This window comes from Ictidomys tridecemlineatus, chromosome Y (genome assembly GCF_052094955.1).
Source record: "Ictidomys tridecemlineatus isolate mIctTri1 chromosome Y, mIctTri1.hap1, whole genome shotgun sequence".
Lineage (NCBI taxonomy): Eukaryota > Metazoa > Chordata > Mammalia > Rodentia > Sciuridae > Ictidomys > Ictidomys tridecemlineatus.
In genome coordinates, this window is record NC_135494.1 from 2,465,614 (window position 1) to 2,482,016 (window position 16,403).

The window sequence follows — 16,403 nt, forward strand, 5'->3', positions numbered from 1 at the left end:
CAACAGACGAATGGATAAAGAAAACGTGGTACACATACACAATGGAATGTTACTCTGCCACGAAGAAGAATGAAACGATGGCATTTGCAGGTAAATGGATGGAGTTGGAGAACATCATGCTAAGTGAAGTTAGCCGATTCCCCCCAATCCAAAGGCCAAACGTTTTCTCTGATGAGTGGATGCTGATCCAAAATGCAGGGGGTTGGGGTGACGGGCAGGATGGAGAAACCTGGGATGGGGCAAATGGTGGGGTCTGGAGCATGGAGGTAGGAGAGATGGTGGAATGAGACGGACATCATGACCCTAGGTATATGTGTGAGGACACCGATGGTGCGACTCTTTGTGTACAACCAGAAAAATGAAAAAACGGTGCTCCATCCGTGTGCTGTGAATGGAAAGACATTCTGCTGTCGTGTATAACTAATTAGAACAAATAAATAAATTAGTTTTTTTTTTTTTTTTTTTTTTTAAAGACGGAGGGGACCCAGGTTCTGTCTCAGGGCATTGAAACTGCAGAAGTAGCTGGAGCTCTGGACCCTGCCCGGCCCAGCAAGGGATCCAGCAGATTTGGTTGGGGCTCCAGGTGCCCCCGAGTCCATCCAGCCACAGTCTTTCCTCCTTGATTTGGTCAGTTCCCAAAAAATGTTCTGCAGATCGTGTATTGATCACATACATAATGTAGTATTTATTATCTCTATATACTTATGAAGTATATCATGATTAGATGAATATTAAATATTAAATGCACCAACACGAATATTAAATATACAAATACGAATGGATAAATATGTCTAATAGACCTTATGCATTACATCAGATATATAAAACCCATTTTACTATAACTACCTATATGTTTGTATAAAAATATGTGCCTATTTTAATTGCACTGCTGCGATGCGATGTGGGTGCCTGGCAAGCGTTGGACGGCTGAGCCTCATCCCCGACTGCTCCTGACTTTTTCTTCTGTCCGAAGCAACATCTAGGGAGGAAATCATTAAATAATGATCCAAAGGAAGAAGTGAGGTGTGCAGCCAGCCATGCATGCAAGGAGGATCTTGGAGACCAGCCACCCACTGGCCTCTTCGGGAACAGCCAGCCAACGCCCCCCCCCCCCCCCGGGGGGTTGAACCGGAGGCCGGGGCTGGAGACCTGTGTATTCTGGAGGCTCCTCTTGCAAGAAAGAACCGGAAACCTGCTGCACACGCCGGAGGGCGGGCAGCGCGCGGGGCCTGGCCGGGTCCGCGGGCTGCGCTGGGTGCGCGGCGCAGGGACAGCCTCCCCGGGGGGGGGGGGCGCAGCAGAGAGGACCTCGCAGCCCAGGCGACCCCCCCGCAGCCGAGGTGCCGCAGGAACTGACGTCCCCGGAGCTGAGCTGGGCTCCCCCCAGAGATCCCTCTGCAGGTAAAGCCGTGTCCGCCGGGTCCCCGCCGCCGCAGGCCGCCCTGCCCGGCAGCCTGTCCCTCTCCTGGCGACTTTGGCCACTCTTAGAAGTTTTTCTGTGCGACTGAAAAGAATCCGCGGGGGCCTTGGGGGCTATTTATTTGGTGGTTTTGAAACTTGGTGTCCGTGGGGGCGGCGCAGGGGCGGCCAGGGGCAGCAGGGGACAGCCTTCTCCGAGGTCCCGTCTCCGGGATGTCCGCAGGCTGCCAGGACGTGGCCACCCAGCCCAGGCCTGGCGGGGGCCCAGCACTGGGGGAAGAGCAGGGGCGCAGTTACATTGTGGCGCAGGACACTCAGTGAGCTGAGTGACAGGGCGGGCGCGGGCTGCTTCCCTGCGTCCCCGTTGCGCAGCGGTGAACGTGGTGGCCACCGGCCAGCGTGGAGGGGAGCTGCCTCCCAGGGGCTGAGATGCAAACGTGTCCCGGGCAGGAGCAGGCCTTTAGCTGACAGAGTCAAGTCGCTTTTTATCTTGACTCACTCCGCAGCCAAGGCTTGAGCTTTGTCTCTGGTCTCCAATGCAAGGAGTGAAACCAGCACAGCCAGAATGTCCTCCAGAGGCGTGGGCAGAGGCCCTTGGTACATCTTCCTGCAAGAAAAAGAAAACACACACACACACACACACACACACACACACACACGTCTATTTGATAAAGAATAAAAACCGACTTTGCAATGCCTGTCATAGCCACTGGATATAAGGAGAAGCTGCCTGCGAAACGTGTAGGAATGTAGACTCGCAGCGGTGCACTCTGCAGAGTGACAGGATCCAATAGGTGTCCCTCCAGGTCATAACAACATTCAAAAGTTCCATTTTCTTAAAACCAAGCATTCTTACAAAAGAATCCAAAGTTAAAAAAAAAAAAAAGCAAGTTTATGAAGGGAGAAAGTTTCAGTGAACTCGGTTTAATGTTTCATTGAAGAAAAAAATCATAAGTGTAGTCTAGTCTAAGGACATAGTGTTTTGTGTTTTTTTTTTTTTTTTCCCCTTTGGTAGCAGTGATTGAACCCAGGGGGTGCTTAACCACTGAGCCACATCCCCCAGCCCTTTTTATTTATTTATTTTTTAAATTTTTTTTTTTTTTTTAAGGGCTGGGGATGTGGCTCAAGCGGTAGCGTGCTCGCCTGGCATGCGTGTGGCCGGGGTTCGATCCTCAGCACCACATACAAAGATGTTGTGTCCATCGAAAACGAAAACTAAAAATAAATATCAAAAACTCTCTCTCTCTCTCTCTCTCTCTCTCTCTCTCTCTCAAATTTAATATATATATATATATATATATATTAAATTTGTTCTGATTAGTTCTCTATGCCACTAAAATGCACTTGGACACATCCTACATAAATAGAGTACAACTTCTTATTTTTCTGGTTGTACACGGTGTAGAATCACCCTGGTCCTGTGGTCATATATGCACACAGGGTCATAATGTCCCATGCATTCTTCCCACCCCATACCCCTCCCCTCCCTTCGCTCCCCTCTGCCTGATCCAAAGTACCTCTCTTCTTCCCCAGTCTCCCCTTTGTTATGCATGAGCATCGACATATCAGAGAGAACATTGAGCCTTGGGTGTTTGGGAAATTGGCCTGTTTTACTTAGCATGATAGTCTCCAGCTCCATCCACTTACCAACAGATACCGTCATTGCATTCTTCTTTAAGACTGAGTAATATTCCTCTGTGTATATAGACTTACATTTTCTTTACCATCCCATCAGCTATTTTTTTTTTTAATGTAGAGACAGGGTCTCACTAAGTAACTGAGGGCCTTGATAAGTTGCTGAGGGTGGCCTCCAATTTGTCATCCCCCTGCCTCAGCCTCTCAAGCCTCTGGATTAGAGGCCGGTGCCACTGTATCCAGCATGCCCACAGGATTTATAAATACTAGAGCTGCCGGCATTTGTTGAACTTTTACATTCATTCAGCGCTCACAGACTCAATAGGGGGACTTATCCTGCAAGCTCTGTGCATGGCAACAGCCCCAAACAGCAGCACCTTTCATAAACCTTTTATTTTATTTATTTTTTTTAATATTTATTTTTTAGTTTTCGGTGGACACAACATCTTTGTTGGTATGTGGTGCTGAGGATCGAACCCGGGCCGCACGCATGCCAGGCGAGCGCGCTACGGCTTGAGCCACGTCCCCAGCCCCTCATAAATCTTTTAGATGGTGTTTCACGGAATCTTTTCTTTGCCTGGGCCATGTTTCGATATTACCAGGACATGTCACAGTGTTGCAGTTGCCTACAATACAGTAGCATGCTCGACACATTTGCATCCCAGACACTACAGGCTCTGCCACCCAGCCAGGTATCTAGCCCAGGCTCCCATAGTTTGGCACAGCAGTGAACAGGCCTTAAGTCACTTCCTCTGAAGGCATCCCCTGCTTTGGTGATGTATGAGTGCCTTGAAATTCATATAAAAATATTTCTATGCCCCCCCCCCACTGCCCCACATCACGGTAATGATTTCAGTTTGTAACCAAAAATCGCAAAGTGTAGCAAACACTGGGTAGGCACCACACCTGTGCTAAAAAAAAAAAAAAAAAAACCAAAAAAACACATTTTGCTGCCAACATCCATTACGCCAGCAAAATCATCGGCTTGTATAAACAAGTCAGGCCCCAGGCATCCTCCCTGTCCAAGTCCAGAAGGGAGGTATTTTCCATGTCATGGAGGAGGGGTGTCGGGGACTCAATGATTGCGATCGCCCCTGGGTCTTTCCTGGACTCAGTGCCCGGGCTGCTGATGCACTTTGGGAAGAGGTATCAAGTGGAAAACTTGGAATCCTCCAACCTTGTAGGTCAAAAACGATCCAGTAGGGTGCCTACAGCACATGGGTGAAAAAAAATAATAATAATAAAATTTATTGTATGTTTCAGGATAGCGAGGAGGGCCAGGTGAGGTGGCTCATTCCTTCTGGAAGTCTTGTTGGCTCAGAATGGTTTGTGGGGGGCGGGGCAGGGGCTGTTCCTGGCTTCTTTCCCCTGCCCCTGGAGTGTGCTCCTCCTGTGGATTCGGGGAGGAGGAGCTGCAGGCTTTGCAGGAGCTTCATTTTGGAGACAGTGGTGCCTCGGAGAGTGTGTTTTGTCCGTGGAGATTTGAAGAGCTGCTAACCTCTTAGGAGACTGAATTGTCTACCGAGTGATATTTGAGAGCTAGGCTGCCATCGATATCCCACCATGGGGACCTCAAAATCTCCAAGCCATCATTGGGTACTAGAGGTACTCAGGGGCACGGGACCCCTGAGCCCCGTCCCCAGCCCTATTTTGCATTTTATTTAGAGACAGGGTCTCACGGAGTTGCTTAGGGCCTCGCTTTGGCGGAGGCTGGCCTCCAATCCCAATCCTGCCTCAGCCTCCTGAGCTGCCGGGATGACAGGCGTGGGCACCGCCCCCAGCCAGGCTTAAGTTTCTAAACTGCTGCCTTTGCTATCACAACAGGCCTTTCTGCACCAGCATATGCAGACAATGTGGGTTTTTAAAAAAAATGTTTTTAGGTGCAGATGGACACAACATAATGCCTTTATTTTTATGCGGTGTTGAGCATCGGACCTGGGTCCCGCCTTAGCTGGGCGAGCGCTCCATGGCTGAGCCAGAATCCCAGCCCGACAATGCGGATTTTAAAGATGTTCAGAAAGACCGAGGAGTCGCTGGATACTTTACAGTGACCTTGGTACATTCTCTCCTGGTTCATTTCTGAGCTCCGGGTCCCACCTTGCTCTGACTGGTCCCCACATTGCTGCAAACTTGATCATTTTTTTTTTTTTTAAAAAGGGCATTTGTCCAGATCACGCCATTGCCCATGCAGAGGTAAACATCCAGATGTCACCCTGCTCAGCATGTCACCTCGCTCAGCACATCAGCCTGCTTCCTCCCCATGTCCCAAAGCCCAGAGCCCACAAGTCAACACCAAGCTCTTTCCCTGTGGCAGACACGGCCAGCTCTGCTGTCCCCGATGCCTGGGAGACACCCAGTTGCTCTGAGCTAATGGGTCCCTCGTGCATCTGTGCACAATTTAAGAGAAATGGAGAGGAAGCTTCAGACAGGGAGACAGGACTTGGAAGCAGAGCTCCTGGGTCAGGTGCTCTGGTCTGTCAGCTCAAGACCCCTTGGGGACAGTCAAAAACCCTCATCCCTGTGTGCTGGGAAATGTGTTGACAAAATGCACCGAGCCCGGTGACCAGAGAACATCTGGTCTCTGGCCAATGATTGCACCATGATCGGGAAGGAAAGCTCAGGATTTCAAAAGCGTTGCACACCCAAGGGGCACACTGCCTTGTCGTCAGGACCCACCTGGTTTGTGGGATACGTGTCCCTCTACATTGCACAGATACTAGGTCTCATAAAAGCATAGTGTGGCTCACAGGTGTAAGCACTCCTGTCCTGCAGCAGGCGGGCAGATAAGCAAATGGTGGTGCGTGCAGAGAACAGAAGAGAGAAGAGAACGGCAAACTCACTCTTCCAGCATTGCCAGGGCTCAGTGAGCAAGCCCAGCTCTCTCTCTCTCTCTCTTGCTCAGCAAGGTTTTGCTGACAGGAGTGTCCATTCATTCTTGAATTTTCTACTCCCACATTCTCCCTACCGCAGGCAAGTGGGCTGGTTGCAACAGAAACTATCTGCATTGCAAAGCCCCAAATGCTCCTTCTCTGGACCCACAAAGGTCGAACCCAGGAGTGCTTCACCACTGAGCCGCATCCTCAGCCCTTTGTATTTTACTTTTTAAAATTTTCAGACAGGGTCTCGCTAACTTTTTGCTTAGGATCTTACTAAGTGGCCGAGGCTGGCCTCTGACTTCGTATCCTCCAGCCTCAGCCTCCTACCTTTGCAGAGATGACAGCCCTTCACCACCACGTTGGGCTTGTCCACCTTTTGGATAGAGCGCTGCCGGTGTGTCCAGACCCCGTGCCGGAGCATCGCCTTATGAGAGTTTGCCATGGTTTTAAGGTTCTTCTGGAGCTGATGCCGTCAGAGCAGAGCTTCCCCACGTGGCTCCATCCCCATCTTTCACCTCTAGGAAGGATGTGCTTCCTGCTGCCCAGTTCTCCTCAACCCCTTCTTTTCTCTACAGGAAACACGACAGGAGCGAGGCCATGCGGTGGCGGATGGGATATTCATGGTAAGACAGGACGGTGTGGTCCCCGGGCCCCTGCCTGCGTTTCCTCCCGTCTCTCCCCAAATCCACAGATAAGCAAGGGGCCTCTGCTCGGTGAGGAACCCAGAGACCTTGGAGCCCCGGGCACGGGGATCAGGATCAGTCTGAGGGCTCCAAGCCCCCGTACCTTGGGAGAGCTCCAGTCAGCCTCAGGAGAGATCAGCCCCAAACCTGGTGGGAAGCGCCAAGGGCATCCCATGGCCAGGCGCCTGGCTCTCCGCAGCCCCTATGGCAAAGCTCCTTGGAGACTCCAGGGTCATCTCTGCTCTGCCACACTACGGAGGGGACCTGTGCTTTACTATCTCTCTGGACCGGGACCTCCATCACTTCCAAAGCCCACCTGCGCATCACAGTATCGTGGGATGAAAGATTCAGGGTTTTCCGCTTCTTCCTGGCTTCCCGTTGCCAGCTTCCCGATGTGATGCCAGGTTCCTGGGACCCCGATAGACCTCCAGGAGCCGAATCCAATGCAATCACACAAGAGTCTTTACTGCAAGCTCCAGCCTGGACTCACAGCCGTTCCCGATGCAGTGGTCCCAGGGAGTGAGTCCCGGTCCTTTGTCCAGTGAGATTTGATAGGTTTTGGGGGGTACTCTATGCGTCACAGCATCACACAGCAAATCATTCCACGCCGCGGGAAAAGCAAACAACAGCTCTTCACATTGATTAGCACATTCACTGGCGGGAACAAGTTGGGGAGGGGGGATTGGTTAGTGCAAGAGGGGGATTCATTTAAACTGATTGGTTTGAGCCAAGAGGGGTGTACGTGCTGAACTCCATGATTTCCCAACACGTTATCAACCACCATAAACTACTTGGGGGTCATCTGGCATCCCAGGTATTTCCCTGTCTCATGCTGATTGGTGGCTGCTAGGGGATTGCTATGGGTCCCCACCCAGCCTGACTGAGTCAGGGACACCTGGTCCAGCAGATCTCTCCTGTTATTTGCAGACAAACAACTCAGCAGGGTGGGTGTGTGCCTAGGAGTGCTCTGTGGGTTTGTCCAAGGACAAGGGTCGATTTACCCCTCTACTCTATCTATTTCTGGCTTCACCGGGACTGGCCACTGCCCAGAGCTGGTGTCTACTCAGTGTTCCAACTTGTAGCAAGGTACCCCCAACACACAAGTCCAACCCAGTTTTGCCATTTAAGAAAGAAGGACAAGAGTCAGGCGCGGTGGCGCACGCACCTGTCATCCCAGTGGCTGAGGAGGCTGAGGCAGGACGATCGCGAGGTCAAAGCCAGCCTCTACCAAAGTAAGGCCCTAAGCAACTCAGGGAGACCCTGTCTCTAAATAAAATACAAAATAGGGCTGGGGATGGGACTCATTGGTTGAGGGACCCTGAGTTCAGTCCCTGGTAACATCCCCCCCCCCCCAGAGAGAGAGAGAGAGAGAGAGAGAGAAGGAAGAGGAAGAAAAGCCAGTTGGAGAAGGGGAGGGTGCAGTAGCTGTTCTTGGAAACAGATCCATACATTTTAAGGAAGCTTAAAGAAGGCTTTTTAAGTTGCTATTGCCATAACCATTCAACAACACTCTAGAGCCTCCAAAATTACTTTGAAAGTCCAAATAAGACCATCAACTGCATGGGCAATTTTAAATGAATAAAGAAAAAAAAAATCAAAGGCCTGGGGCATAGGTTCAAAGCTAAACCCTAAGCCCATCAAACCCTTAAACACTGACGCCGCGTCCCCCCTGCAAGCGTCTGACCGTCGGCGCGTGCTACAGGGCTGAGCGTGCTTGTGGAGCCTGTGTTTCAGGAGCTGTCTGGCCGTGGCCCTGGGTCTGTGGCTGGGAGGGACGCCGTCCGCCTGCAGGGATGCGGCTGACTCGAGGCCCAACGTCCTACTGATGATGGCGGATGACCTTGGCATTGGAGACCTCGGCTGCTATGGCAACAAGACCCTAAGGCAAGGAATGGGAAATGGGGTTCTTGGGGACCAGAGGAAAGAGCAGGTCCCAGACCTGGTGATTCCTATAGGAATAGAGGGTCCGGCCGCCCCCGGATCTGGAGGCAGGTAATGTGAGGATGCATTCAAGCCTAGGAATGGCCGACGGGGACATTCACAGAAGCCTGCACACGCAAACATGAATCCAGCTCCAATCCACCCAGCAAACCATCATCCACTCACTTGGGTTGAAAATAGGGTTCTCACCCAACCCACTACAGACGGAGGGCGTCTTGGAAATGAGTTTTATTGCTTGTGAGCCCAAAGCCATGCTGAACTGCCCCTCACTCCCAGCCCCTCTTCCATCCAGCCAAGCCCACCCACTCAGGACTGATTTCAATTCTTCTAATGTCCCCTGAGACCCAGCATGGAACTGAATCTGCCGGCCCTGCTGGGTGTGCCCGGCCCGGTACCCTCACGGGTGACCGTGACCTTGGACCTGCCCATGCAGTCCCTGACCGCCCAGGGAGAAGCAGCCTCCCGCTTCTGAACTGCCCATCTGTCTGTCCGTCAGGACTGGCAGCACCTGGTGGACACGGGGTCCACCGTAATTCATCAAGATGCTGTTTCTTTGAAGGTCCTGAGGACATTTAAGGTCCTGGATCATTCTCGAGCACATCTTGATGCACTCACTGATGACCAGCAGCTTACCCTACGCTGATGAAAATCTGGGTTTCTTAGGAGAACACAGCAGAACACAGCACTATTATTTTTCCTCTCTCTCGCCAGGACTCCAAACATCGACCGGCTTGCAGAAGACGGGGTGGTCCTGACCCAGCACATCGCCGCGGCGTCCGTGTGCACCCCGAGCAGGGCTGCTTTCCTGACGGGCAGATACCCCATCCGCTCAGGTCAGTCCCACTGTGAAACCCACCTGGGGAGGAACAGGTGGGTGGCCACCCGCAGCCTCTCTCATTGACACCCAGATGGGGAAAGATGGGTCCCAGCCCACACAGTTCTGCCAGGACACTGCAGCCAGCCCTGGCGCTCTAGCCCCTCGGGGAACAAGGTGACCCAGGCTGGGATTTAACTGTACGAACGTAACATTTTCTGTAGCAGGCAAGGTAGCGAATGTTTTCATTTTTGCAAGCCACACAGTCTCGGGTACAGCTGCTCAACGGCATTTTTGAAGTCCTCTATGGACAGTGCACTCAAAAATGGTTGTGGCCCTGTCCTAATAAAACTTTATCCACATGTGTTGCATTTTGTGCCCCAAAAGGGTTCATGGGTGAAGCAACGCAAGACACTTCAGAGGTGACATGGTTAGAGGAGGAGAGGTGTGACCTGATCAGTGGATTAATCCACTTCAATGGTTTAACCAGGTGGTGACTGCAGCAGGTGGGGTGTGGCTGGAGGAGGGGGTCCCTGGGCTGTGCCTTTGGGGTCTCTGTCCTGTCCCTGGTGAGCAGAGCTCTCTCTGCTCCCTGGTGCCCTGTCCTGAGCTGCTCTCCTCCTCCAGGCCCTGCCACCATATTGTGAAATGATTGGGTTGTAAGAGGTGTAGACTAATAGTGGATTAATCCACTTGGCTGAACTCACTGGGTGTAGACTCATAGTGGATTAATCCACTTGGATGGACTCATTGGGTGGTGACTGTAGCAGGTGGGGTGTGGCTGGAGGAGGGGGTCCCTGGGCTGTGCCTTGGGGGTCTCTGTCCTGTCCCTGGTGAGCAGAGCTCTCTCTGCTTCCTGGTGTAACCTAATAGTGGATTAATCCACTTGGATGGACTCACTGGGTGGTGACTGCAGCAGGTGGGGTGTGGCTGGAGGAGGGGGTCCCTGGGCTGTGCCTTGGGGGTCTCTGTCCTGTCCCTGGTGAGCAGAGCTCTCTCTGCTTCCTGGTGTAACCTAATAATGGATTAATCCACTTGGATGGACTCACTGGGTGGAGACTGCAGCAGGTGGGGTGTGGCTGGAGGAGGGGGTCCCTGGGCTGTGCCTTTGGGGTCTCTGTCCTGTCCCTGGTGAGCAGAGCTCTCTCTGCTTCCTGGTGTAACCTAATAGTGGATTAATCCACTTGGATGGACTCACTGGGTAGTGACTGCAGCAGGTGGGGTGTGGCTGGAGGAGGGGGTCCCTGGGCTGTGCCTTTGGGGTCTCTGTCCTGTCCCTGGTGAGCAGAGCTCTCTCTGCTCCCTGGTGCCCTGTCCTGAGCTGCTCTCCTCCTCCAGGCCCTGCCGCCATCTTGTTCTGCTCCCCTTGGGCCAGAGCCATGGAGTCGGCCAACAGGGACTGAACCTTGGAAACCATGAACCAAATTCAACTTTTCCTCCTCTAAATTTGTTCTTGTCAGGTCTTTTTTTTCCTCCTATAGTAGTGAAAAGAACCAACTGCAGCAACAGGTTATGGAATCTTCTCTACTTTTTTCCCAATTATCTGCAAAGGCCCTGCATGAGTCAGCTTTGTGACAGAAATAAGCTCATTGAGATCCAGATGTCTCTGTGGGGCTCATGGTGTGGAAGGGCCTTGGCTCCTGGGCCTTGGCTCCTTGGCTGTGGTCCTGGGGTGAGAACATGGAGGATCCTTGAAGCAGAGGGAGGGGTGGAGCTCCACTCTGCCCTTCCAGGCCACGCCTCCATGACGTCACTTCCACCCACTAGACCCACCTCTTAAAGGCTCCCTAACGTCCTAATAGACCATCAGCTGGGAACCAGGCCTTCCACACACAGCTTATTGGGGGGACGCACCCAATCCAAACCACAGCAGCACCAATCCATTTCTCACTGGCTGGGGGTACAAAAGTAGGCAGGAGGCCATTTGCTGAGCCTCCTATCACAGCCTCCTATCAGGTATACATTAGGCAGGGTGCAAAAAAAAAAAAAAAAGAACTAAACAAATATGTTTAATCAGAGCAAAAATATGAGTGTGTTTCTGAAACTCGTTCGTAAATTTTTGCCCTCTTAATGGAAAGAGAATGGTCTTTGTTTTCTGTGGTCCGTGGGGGGATGTCTTTTGGCAAGATATTTTTCTCTTTCCAAGGCAGGGATTTCTCAATCATCTCAGGTGCCCTTCGTGTCTTATAGATTATTTTTGGGCATGATATATATGTTACTGTTTACCTTAAAATCTGCCATTTGCAAGGGAGTTGGGTAGGAAGTAGATCGAAAATTCAGAACTCTGCGTATGGTCCTCACCGTTTCTCTGGTCTTGAGGCTCAAGAATCTGCCCCAGACTCCAGGGGAGATTCTCACCCAGGACCAGTTAAGGATTTCCCAGGAAAAAGAAGCAACTGGATCTATCATCTGTATCATGTCCCCACTCGTCACCTGTCTCTGCATCCATCCGTCCATCTCTCTCTGGGCTGCAGTATTACGCATGCACTCAACATGTATCTTTATTTTCTGCATTCTGATGCTTTGATATCATGGCCCCCGCTGGCCCTCGGGGAGCTGACCCTCTGGGTGCTGGCCGGTTCCTAGACATAACAGCAATGTGCATGTGAGCTTGTTCTCCATGTGGAACCTTCAGATCCTCTGCCCATGTCCTCTGGGCGAATATCCCCTGCTCCCCTCACCCCAGGTTCTGCAAGCAGGAAATTGGGGCAGTGAGCAGCCCCTGTAGCCCAGAGCAGACCAAAATTATTAACGCTGGCAGGTTTGAAAACGTCTTGCTCTGCCTTGCTTATTTCTTTCCATTTAAAATAAAAAAACTTAAAATGGAGGCATCTCCCTAAATTTCTTCCTCACTCCCTCTGCCTCCTGATCTACCCCGGTGCCTCCCTGCTGGCACCCCATGGCCTGGCATACCCCGTCTTCTCGCAAATGGTCACAAACTCTACTTTCAGTGGTACTCATCCTCTGATCGGGTGGCCCTGCTACACCTAAATAGCAAGAAAACCTTCCTTTTCCTCTGCATAGCTGGGTCGGAGGATGCACTCCTGAAATTCCAGCAATTCAGGAGGCTGAGGCAGGAGGACTGCAAATTTGAGGTCAGCCTCAGGAATTCATCAAGACACTCAAAATAAAAAAAAAGGGTTAGGACTGTGGCTCATGGTAGAGCAACCGTGGGTGCAATACCCAGCACCTCCCCACACATACACACCTGTGTGGAAGTCCAGAGCTCAATGGTTTGCCTGTATTTTAGAACTCTCCAGGAAATCTTCTTTTGTTTATTTACTTATTTTTGATACCAGGGATTGAACCCAGGGGCATTTAACCACTGAGCCGCACTCCCAGCCCTTTCTATTTTTTATTTTCAGACACGGTCTTGCTAAGTTGCTTAGTTCCTCGCTAAGTGGCTGAGGCTGGCCTCCAACTTGCTATCCTCCTGCCTCAGCCTCCCAAGCCACTGGGATTACGTGTGTGCACTACCATACTTGACGCAATGAATCTTTCAATCATTCCAAAATCCACACCAGGCCAACTCCCTGTGCACTCTCTGGAGTGATAACCACCCATTAGCGTACCTAGAAGCTGTGCACATCATTTCACAGATTACTGTGAAAACTCTTTGGTGATAGCAAGAATTTGGGGAAATCAAAGTGCATTTTAAATTCTCATTCCTTTTCCATTAAATTCTTTTTTTTCCCCTTTAGTGACCTAACTGGCACAAGACCGGACACCTTCTCTCCAGCATTGACATTTCATTATGACCTTCCCTGCCACATACGTGGTTCTGTGAGGCAGGTCCTTGCAGGAAGGAACTTTTCAATGTGATTTTCAATAATGGAGAGTTCTACAGAATATTCTAAATTTAAAAGAGTGAACATCATCATCATCAACTAAAAGCAAATACATAATAGTAACTTATTTCTCTTTGTTGGCTGGTCGAAGGCATGGTTTCCAGCAATGCTTTCCGTGTTCTCCAGTGGACAGCAGCAGCCGGGGGCCTGCCCACCAATGAGATAACTTTTGCAAAAATATTGAGAGACCAAGGCTACGCCACTGGACTAATAGGTAGGTACCTTTCTTTCAACTCTGGAGCTCACTACTTTCCTTTTAAGGGTCTATTGAACTCCAAATGTTTGGAAAGGCCACCAGTGAGGGTCCCAGGTAATTTCCCAGATGACAGAAATGATGTGGTCTCCCAGGATGCACAGGGGCCACAAGTTATTCAACAAATGTCAACGGGTCAGGTGTGGTGGCACACACTTATAATCAGCAACTTGGGAGGCTGAGGCAGGAGGATTGCATATTGGAGGCCGGCCTCAGCAACTTAGCAAGACCCTGTCTCAAAAAATTTTTTTAAAATAATATATAAAGGGATGGGGAGGGTGCACAGTGATAGAGAAACCCCTGGGTTACATCCCTGGTACAAAATTAAAAGTCAACACATTCAAAAATAATAGTCATATGGCCAGGCATGGTGGTAGTCCCAGCTACTCCAGAGGCAGAGGCAGGAGGATCATTTGAGGCCAGAAGTTGGAGGCCATCCTAGGGAACATACCGATACCCCCATCACACACACAAAAAAAATAAATATCAAAACAACATAAACTAGATGCTCATTGACCAAATGTTTGCATAAAACTTACCTCGTTCTGTGCTTCCATAACAAACACGTGTTTTTCTATAAGCCAAGAAACCACATTAGATATTGAACAAAAAGTAAGTAAGTGAAACTTCAAGACAACAGACAGGGAGAAGGGAAAGGGGACCACACGGCCATGATCCTCACTTGTAGTGATAACATTTTTTTTTTTTTGGTAGCATGGATTGAACCCAGGGACACTCAACCACGAGCCTCATCCCCAGCCGTATTTTGTATTTTATTTAGAGACAGGGTCTCGCTCAGTTGCTTACGGCCTCACTTTTGCTGAGGCTGGCTTTGAACTCACAATCCTCCTGCCTCAGCCTCCTAGGCTGCTGGGATTATAGGCATGCGCCACGGTGTCCAACTCTGTAGTAATATTTTTTTTTATCAGGAATTACTGAACAAGGTTCCCAAGGATATCAGGAGCTAAATGCTACAGCAACCCCTAGATACCCAAATGTTTGGAGGTTCCACTCCTTTATATAACATGGTACCGTGTTGGCATAGAACATGGACACATCCCCCTGTCGACTTTAAATCATCTTCATAGGACTTAGAATACCCAAAACAATGTCGGTGCTGCCCGATTCGTTGCTACACTCTATTGTTTGTTGAGTACCAAGGAAAACAATCTGCCTGTGCTCAGAGAAGATGCGAATTTCCCCCCTAACATTTTCTGTCCATGATTGATGGACAGCAGGAATGCCAATAGACTGCCTGTGGGACCTTGTGTGGAAACCCAGCCTGTGGAGGATCCTGAGTGGACTGTCCAGATGTGACAGAGAACCACCCCCCGTTGGTTTAAGCAAGCAGATTTATGGCAATCTGTCACACCGCTCACGAGAAATTAATACTCAGGGAAATGCTTCCTCTCGGGGCCCTCGTTCCCACAAGGATAAGGTCAGCTGGTGTGGTCATTGATGTCACAGCCTACACTCCCCCAGCCCCTGGGAGAGAGATCGAGTAGAGCGAGCATGCTGTTGTAGCCACCTTTCCGTGCAAAATATGCAGGAAACAACAATTTAAAGAAAGAGAGGTTTATTTGAGGCTCATGTTTTCCAAGGTTCAGTCCCTGGTGGCCCAAGGGGAGCAGAACAAGATGGCGGCAGGGCCTGGAGGAGGAGAGCAGCTCAGGACAGGGCACCAGGGAGCAGAGAGAGCTCTGCCCACCAGGGACAGGACAGAGACCCCCAAGGCACAGCCCAGGGACCCCTCCTCCAGCCACACCCCACCTGCCTGCAGCCACCACCCAGTGAGTCCATCCAAGTGGATTAATCCACTTATTAGTCTACACCTCTCCTAACCCAGTCATGTCACAAGATGGCGGCAGGGCCTGGAGGAGGAGAGCAGCTCAGGACAGGGCACCAGGGAGCAGAGAAGCATAGAGAGAGGGAGAGAGAGAGAGGAGCCAAGGACAAGATAGAGTCCCCAGGGCGTGTCTCCAGTGTCCTACTTCCTCCAACTGTGCCCCACGTCTCCGTGGCTCTGGGTTGGGGTGAGGCAGAGCATCATGGTGGAAGGGCATGGTCTAGGAAAGCAGCTCAGTGCATGGCAGATGGAGAGCCGAGGGTAAGACAGAAAGTGGCCGGGGACATGGTGTGTGCTTCAACCAACCTCCTCCCATCACCGTCTCCTACAGCCCCTCCCGGGGCCTGTGTAACTGTCTTGTATCTTTCAATGGATGAATCCCTCCACGAGGCCAGAGCTGACCCAGACCCACTCCGTCGCTCAACCTCACCTGTGCCATTGCTGCCTTGGGGTCTGAGGCTGCAGTGCAGGGGGATTTGGGGCGACAGGGCAGACCCAAGCCATGGTATATGTGATACCTACCGTTGGCCTCTCCTACCCCCAGGAAAATGGCACCTGGGACTGAACTGTGAGTCTCCCCGCGATCACTGCCACCACCCGCAGGCCCACGGGTTCGACAGCTTCCTGGGGATGCCCTTCTCCATGATGGCCGACTGCGCGCGCTGGGAGCTGTCGGAGAAGCGCGCGGGCCTGGAGCGCAGCCTGGGCCTGTGGTTCCAGGTCCTGGCCGTGGCCTCGCTCACGCTGGCGGCGGGCCGCCTCACCCGGCTCACCAGCTCCTGGCTGCCCGCCCTCGGGGCCGCCGGGGCTGCTGCTGTCCTGCTCGCGGCCGCGCGCTTCGCGGGCCACCTGATCGTGCACGCGGATTGCTTCCTCATGAGGAACCACACTGTCACCCAGCAGCCCCTGGACTTGGACAGGGTCACGCCCCTCCTGCTGCACGAAGTCTCCTCCTTCCTGCAAAGGTGAGCCCTGGGGGGAGGGGGGGCGCGCCCTCCAAGCCCCTGACCATGTGCAATGTCCAGCACCTGCTTCTGGCATGTGTGTCTGAGGCCTGGCCCATCCCAGGCTCAGAAAGACCTTTCTCG

General features: G+C 51.6%; 1 protein-coding gene across 3 annotated transcripts in view; it reads left to right on the forward strand.

Annotated features, from left to right (window-relative positions):
- Positions 1-1,086: 1,086 nt before the first annotated feature.
- The window catches only part of LOC144371986 (arylsulfatase L-like), a 25,169-nt gene continuing 9,852 nt past the window's right edge, over positions 1,087-16,403 (forward strand). Inside the window, exons 1-6 of one of the 3 annotated variants that reach the window (XM_078035352.1) lie at positions 1,087-1,401; positions 6,506-6,553; positions 8,336-8,497; positions 9,266-9,387; positions 13,308-13,430; positions 15,860-16,280. In XM_078035352.1, the coding sequence (XP_077891478.1) occupies positions 6,528-6,553; positions 8,336-8,497; positions 9,266-9,387; positions 13,308-13,430; positions 15,860-16,280 (854 nt within the window). In that variant the 5' untranslated portion in view covers positions 1,087-1,401; positions 6,506-6,527. Of the gene's footprint in view, positions 1,402-6,505; positions 6,554-8,315; positions 8,498-9,265; positions 9,388-13,307; positions 13,431-15,859; positions 16,281-16,403 lie in introns of all 3 variants that reach the window. The other 2 variants (XM_078035353.1, XM_078035354.1) reach the window with 2 other exon arrangements.